Source organism: Trematomus bernacchii, unplaced genomic scaffold (genome assembly GCF_902827165.1).
Source record: "Trematomus bernacchii unplaced genomic scaffold, fTreBer1.1, whole genome shotgun sequence".
NCBI lineage: Eukaryota > Metazoa > Chordata > Actinopteri > Perciformes > Nototheniidae > Trematomus > Trematomus bernacchii.
In genome coordinates, this window is record NW_022987828.1 from 8,122,827 (window position 1) to 8,129,905 (window position 7,079).

Below are 7,079 nucleotides of genomic sequence, written 5' to 3' on the forward strand. Positions count from 1 at the left end.
TCACATCATTTCATCTTAGCAACAACATTGAAGAAGAAGATTGAAGATTCAACTTATTGTCATTACGTAGTACAGGTACGATGTAACAAAATGGTTTCTCTGCATTTGACCCATCCTAGTGTTAGGAGCAGTGGGTTGCCATTATGTACGGCGCCCGGGGATGTAGACACATTACAAACAATATTCCCCCACCTGACACAACCACCAAACAAGCACCACCACCTACAACAATAACATATTTCATTAATATGACCTTAAAGATAGCAAGTGATCTCAAACAACAGAAGGCTGTCACTGCCATGGCAAGTGTTCATTTATGTTGATAAAAAGCACACGCACTAATGGTTTCACTGATGTCCTTTACGGCTGTGCTTTGAGGGCTTTTGCAATATCATTTCAATGTTTCTTCTCCACCTTATTACCTGATCTATTATCACAAAGGGGTATAAGTACACTTAAAGGAGAAATGAAGAGAGTAAGCTGCTCCGGTTAACAAGGAGTACAACAAAAAGACTATTCAGAGCTAATAAACATTGTTTTTTCTAGTATGGCCACATGGTTGAACTACAAGGTGGAAATTAATTGGTGGCAAGAATCTATACATACTAGTCAGTGTAGTATACTATTTTCAAAAACAGAATATTGTATCTCTGGCTAGAAAATAATTGGAAAGTGGATAACTAAATGTAGGGAGACCAACCAAACGCCTATATCAGCACAACAATTTAGCAAAGTACTTAAAACATGGACGAATCTAAATGCAACATATACATATTGGTGAGTGAAAAACAAATCGGTAACTTCATGAAATGACCCCCTAAAGGCAGTTTTGACCAAAGGAAGGAATACAATACAATAAAAACGGTTCATTCTTTCATTTGTAAGGAGTGTCATCTATGTACAGAGCAATGTTAGTGTTGTTGTTTTATACCTTCAATATTCTCAACGCCTTAACCCTGCAATGTCAAACTTGGAGCAGCTCTGTCAAATTCGAAAATATTGTACATACAAAAAAAACTAAAAAGGAACATAAATACATTTTGTTTTACCCTCCCACTTGTGCCCTTGGGATAACAGACGTGTGTGTAAATGTGCAAGTGTGTGTGTGTGTGTGTGTGTGTGTGTGTGTGTGTGTGTGTGTGTGTGTGTGTGTGTGTGTGTGTGTGTGTGTGTGTGTGTGTGTGTGTGTGTGTGTGTGTGTGTGTGTGTGTGTCTCTGCAGTGTGTGGAGATATGTTGTGAGATCCTACAGGCCCTTGTTGAAGAAAACGGTGGTGGTCTTGGGACTGGTCTCTCGTATCCTCTCCTGCAGATCTGCTTCCAGCCCGCTCACACTCATAGAGCTACAATGAGATGGTTCAACATGATTAAAAGTCCTTCTACACGTAAGATAACACGGCTTGTACATGTATAAGCTCCTTGATGTGGGTGCTTACCTTTTCTGTGGGAAGAGGGCGCAGCACAGAGGAGTTGCAAACACCAGGCTGAAAACAAGACACGGGAAGGACGTGTTTAGTCAGTGTGACTTGCATATTTTAAAGTACAGAGAATAGAGTCCATCAATAATGACATCATAAATAATATATATGTAATTGACTTACCATAGACCGACGAGGCCAACCTGGATAGGAGCGTTTAGAAGTGGGAACCGCTGCAGGGAGAGTACAGATGTTTAGAGAAGATTGCAGTGAATCAGACAACTTGAACATTTGATATGTTTGACTACATGGACATAAGCATTCATGTAACATGTGGAATGTGACATGACTCTTTTCAGCCTCACAAAAACAGCAGATCCAGGACATCCACTTACTAAAAAACAACAAAAGTCTTAAAGTCATGCATGCTTACCTTCATGAAAGCTTTCTTCTCCAGGGAATTCATAATCACAGGGGGAATGGCTGTAGAAAAAAAGAAAAGAAAATTGGTTGATTCATAATCCAACAAATTGACCCTGCAGTTATGAAAGTTGTTAAATAATAATATATCTTATACAAGTACAACAAAATAAATCATAATATTCCCTTACCAAAAGAAAAAATGGGGTGTAATCTAAAGCGTGACCTTATTGTGCCAACATAAAAATAACGCAAAACAAACTTAAAAAACATTATCTAACTAAGAGTAAAACTAAAAAAGAGTATGCTTTGGTGTGCGTCTATCAAGGTAATAATTTATTTTCAATCAATAAATGATATAGCCCAATATCACACATTTTACATTTGTCTAAGGGGACAGTTTAAACAGAATACGACACCCTCTGTCCTTGGACCCTCACATGGGGGAAAATGGAAGAAACCTCGGGGAGAGCAACAGAGGAGGGATCCCTCTCCCACGAGACAGACGTGCAATAGATGTCGTGTGTATGTCGTTTTACTCTCATCCCATCAACTACCATCATGTCTTAGATCCACAAGTAGGTTAATGACTAGCAAAAACAGGAGACATCATGTTGACTTTACCCATTGCTGGCACTGCCATGCCGATCCTTGACACCACCACCTGCATGATGGCCTGCTTGGCGGCATTGGGGGACTCTCCTAACCTGTTCCCATTCTCATCCATCACAGGGATACCGAACTTCAACTCCCTGGAAGAAAACAGAAGTCATATAGAGCAGTTGTAGCGGCTCCTAAAAGCTCCTGCCCTGAGGGAACAGAGCAGAGGTCTTTGGCTTTACATGTGGAGATATCACCTCTGCCTCATGAAGGGGATGTTGATGCAGTTAGCAGCAGCAACCGCAGCGAAGGGGACAAACCGGCTGGCGATTGGAGGGAGACGCTGCAGAGGCAGGAACAGAAACACATTCAGACAACTGATCCCTGCACAAATATCCGTTATATGAGTGACTTTGATATATTTGATCTGTTGATTCACTTGAACTACAGGCATTACCGAAGCTAGGGTTTTGAATCCCAAGGCAGTGACTACAGCTCCAGTAGTAGCGCTGATGTAGGCCACACCAAGCTGACTGTGGAGAGACAGATAAGATGCAGATCAGAGATAAATTACCCACTTCCTTTTTCAACATTTCAACACATGATAAATAGGTCTGTGGCTGTGAATCGACTGACACATTTCCAAAGTAGAGTCGCCTCAGTAAGTGTGCAAGTTCATGCTATGCTTGAATATGCAAAGGTAAATAAATTCCCCAGAAAAAAATTATAATGCAGAGGATGACACTTTAACATGTATCCTAAATGACATGCTTAATACATGAATATGTATTTGCATGTCCTCTATTCTTCATACATGCATGCATTTGATGTATTTCTGCAGAGTCTGAAGGATGCAGTTTGTGGCACAATGACAAGAGTATGCAAGTGCATTTTGACTTGGCATCATGTCAGCACGGGTGCATGGTGACATGGGGCTGAACATGCTAAACAGTGGAACGTAATACCGCTGTGAGGGAAGGGGAGAGGGCAGCGGCTCCCACAGCCTCCTTACAGACACTACTTTAGAGGAAGGACAGGAATGATCTAGAGTGAGAGAAGTCCTCCCTACTTCACGCTCATTGGTGCGTCTCCGCTGCGGTTGGTGTAGTTGACGACGGCGTTGAAGGACTGGTTGACCCACTGCCAGAACACCACTGCCGGAGTAGTCCTGTAAACAAGAAGAGACAACAACTGTGTTTGAGGAAGTGACATTTCACACAAGACTACACTTTGGGCTCCGCAGCAGAAGAGTTTGATTTCAACTTAAATACTGTCTTTGTAGAAAATACAGGCAAAAATATCTGACCGTCTACCATTTTTGGTTGCAACTAAGGGTTACTTCAAGAATAGTTTGCGATTATTTCTATTTTGTTGACCAATCGATAGTCACCTTTTATGTGTGTGGTTCTCAAATCCCCACAGTGGAAAGAATGTAGGTCATTTACTATAAGTAGCAAACTGCATGTTTTCTCAATAATAACTTATTTCGGACTTCAACTAGAAATGATTTACATCAGTCAACCTAACAGTTTTGTGCTGGTATGCATGAGATAAAGATCAAGACACGTGTTAATGGAGCATGGTTAACCACAACAACACGTCGCCAGACATGGGGGTTTACTACTTCTTGTTTTGTGTCACGAGGCACAAGTTCCTCTGAAAAGCCACTATTTATAACATTTAAATGTCAGACTTTGCCGCCCTCGAGTTGCAGTATGCTAGAATTAAATCTGGAATTACTATATATGAATAATTAATACATTCAATAATAATTAAATGCAGAAAAAACAATATATTATTGTAATAACAGGCTGGTTATTTATATTATGTGTTTTCAACATTACAACTTGACTCCACAGTCCTCTCAGCTGCCCAATATTTATTCATAAGTGTTCAGCAGTGAGAGTGATATTTTTTATTCTTTAAGAGAATTTTCCCTCGGTGCAGGGATTCAAATCTCTACTTTATGCAGTGCTGTTAGCTGTATTAAGATTACTTTGGTTTCACATGGAAACTGTATTAAATGTATTAAGTATTTCCTCAATATATATATTTCTTCCATTTTCAAAATGTTGTTGTGATGAAGATATGTTCAGTTATTTAGAATACATTGAATTGTGTATTGAACTTTCTGCTTTACCTGTAGAAGGTGAGCATGGAGCCGGTGATGGACATGTTCACTGGCACCTGAGCGGACATCCGGCCAATCACAAACATCTTCTCCCCGGTGTCGGGGTGGAAGGCGGAGTCGTAGATGTACTTGGCTCTCCAGAGCTCATCCTCTGTCAGGCCAGGCTTCACCACCCCGGATCTGAAAAAGTCAATACAGAGTATTATTTAGTATTTTCCACATAAAGCATTGGTCATTACACAAACACAGCATTTTCTTCTTGCATTGAAAAACAAAGCTACAACATAAGACAAGCAAGAATCCCCACATCACAAATAGACTTGTACATGTACAGTATAGAGAAAAAAAGGAAGAACACATATTTTGTTACTTAGAATATGATTTGAATGGTTGTTACATAGGATTATTTTATTTCACTCCTACTCTACCCTTATATCTTATTACCATCTACCTGTAGTTCTCCATGGTCACTCTGGCGTCCTCCAGAGTGTCCGAGGACAGCAGGACGTTCCTGGGATCTGTCACCATGAAGAAGTGCTTGGCGCGCCCCATGAACGTGCCCTGGTCCCATCTTGGCTCCTTGATGTTTATGTTGAGGGATAGATCTTCAGACATCTTGTCTCTCTTGAATTATTAGCAGACATGTGAATTAGTATTCATACCATGATGTATGTACTGGTTTCACAGGTACATTTAAGTGTAACATTTTGAGAGTAATTCAGAGGAACAATTATTGCCATACAGGGTTTCCAGTTATGCCCTGAACTTCACGGGCTGGTCATGCTTTTAATGATGACACCCAGCCCCACAGGTGAAATCATCATTAAAATAAACAACAACCTTGGATGGAGTTCAGTCTCCTCCACCTCACGCTATTAATAACTCTTCTACGATGCAGCGCTGCATTGAGCTGAAGCCCCCTCCCCCATCACTGAACACAACATACATTTCTGAGCAAATAACCCCAAACTGACTAGTCAACCAGGCTTACCTGCTGTAAGCATGTTCTCCCTCTCAACACATTTAAAATGTAAAAGGACACAGGTAACGGTTGATCATTTACTCCAATTGCTGTTGTCACTGTGTTAAAGGGGGGCTTTTGTCATGGATGATAGGTTCTTTAAAAGCATGTACCAGGTTCAGGCTTGTCTCAAACATATTCTATCAGCTGTGGCTGTTGGGTCAAAATAAAGGATCTACACTGAAAAACAAACTGTGCTGGAAATGTAGGTTAGCACTTATGGTGTTTGAATGTGTTTGACAAACCACTATTTAGGTCTACAACTAACAATGTTTTTAATTATCGACATTCATCTGCCAACTATTACCTTGATTAGTTGAGAAATGTTATCAAAGTGTTAAAAAAAATACGCCACACAAGTTTCTTCAGCTGATTGTGTGAGGAGAGATGGTACTATTAGACGACCAATCAATTGGTTTAAATATACAACACAAATTCAAAACAGCTCTACCTTTACACATTTTCACCAAGTGCACAGGAGACACTCCTCTGGTTGAACACTTACACTCAACTAGTACAGGAATGTACTGTATGTGCTCATTTTGCAGCAGCCCTACAGCTTTAAGCAGATGACCGTCTTTAAAAACATCTGCAATATGCAAATGGTTCTATATAACAAGACACTTCCATAATACATAAAACTGATATGGTGGATTATAGAGACAAAATGTTACTGAACACACTAAAAAGTCCTGGTTGTGTTTCTCCTTACAAATACAATGTAACCTTTCAGTATAAACGCCTAACTAGAAACACATGTATTGCGTCACACTGTGAGGAGATGATGAAATGAATATCGTGACACATTCACTGACAGATGGGATTGGGGAAGTCACGACACGATGCCGGTTGGAGCCTTGCTAACAAGCTAGCAAGGTACCTGATAATACCATTGAAACTCACATAGAGGAGTACAGAAATATCCACTCTTGACTGTGAAACAAAATCAAATCCCTAGAACATCGGGTTCCTAGGTTAAAGGGATTAAACAGGGCCTTCTCAAGGCATCAAAACAAACCATTTCTGTGCTCTCATGGTAAACTAACGTCAAGCTAGCCAGGTAGTTTACAAGCTAACTCATATGCTAACACTTTGAGGAGCGTAACAAGGACACACAGCGAGTCGAAGTGAACGGTGACTTATCCGTATTGTGATTTAAATGTATTAAAGATGTTAATGCAGGCAATACTGAGACGTACCTGGTTTACAGTCGTTGTTTTGCGAAAATGTATGACCTCTCAATAACACAGCTCCACCGGGTGGACCTGTGCTGCTTTCAAGTACATTAAAAAGTATCGTAAAACACAGCTTCACCCAAAATGAGGTATGTAGGAAAGTAGCCCATACTTTTGGTCTGTTTTACGCAATTTAACTACATTTCACCTGTCTTACATCTTTTACAATATCATACTGTACTATATTATTCTGTTTATATTTTATACTGCTTTAGTATAAGTAATCTCAGTCAATACTCTCAGTTTTGTGCTTTA

At 40.1% G+C, this 7,079-nt stretch overlaps 1 protein-coding gene across 1 annotated transcript; it reads right to left on the reverse strand.

The window, feature by feature from the left end:
* Positions 1 to 1,151: 1,151 nt before the first annotated feature.
* sfxn3 (sideroflexin 3) lies at positions 1,152 to 6,916 on the reverse strand. The gene is made up of 11 exons (XM_034152000.1): positions 6,789 to 6,916; positions 5,020 to 5,192; positions 4,578 to 4,748; positions 3,507 to 3,605; positions 2,895 to 2,970; positions 2,695 to 2,780; positions 2,462 to 2,589; positions 1,851 to 1,900; positions 1,601 to 1,650; positions 1,436 to 1,483; positions 1,152 to 1,342 (listed from the first exon to the last, which is right to left on the reverse strand). The coding sequence occupies exons 2-11, from the start codon at positions 5,181 to 5,183 to the stop codon at positions 1,246 to 1,248; spliced, it is 969 nt and encodes a 322-aa protein (XP_034007891.1). The 5' UTR covers positions 5,184 to 5,192; positions 6,789 to 6,916; the 3' UTR covers positions 1,152 to 1,245.
* Positions 6,917 to 7,079: the final 163 nt, after the last annotated feature.

Coding starts and splice junctions, on each gene's coding strand:
- sfxn3 (XM_034152000.1), bottom strand. CDS start 5,183: ATGTCTGAAGATCTATCCCTCAACATAAACATCAAGGAGCCAAGATGG. Junction 3,606..4,577: donor TCCATGCTCACCTTCTACAG/GTAAAGCAGAAA, acceptor TCTTGTTTACAG/GACTACTCCGGCAGTGGTGT. Junction 2,971..3,506: donor GACGCACCAATGAGCGTGAA/GTAGGGAGGACT, acceptor GTCTCTCCACAG/TCAGCTTGGTGTGGCCTACA.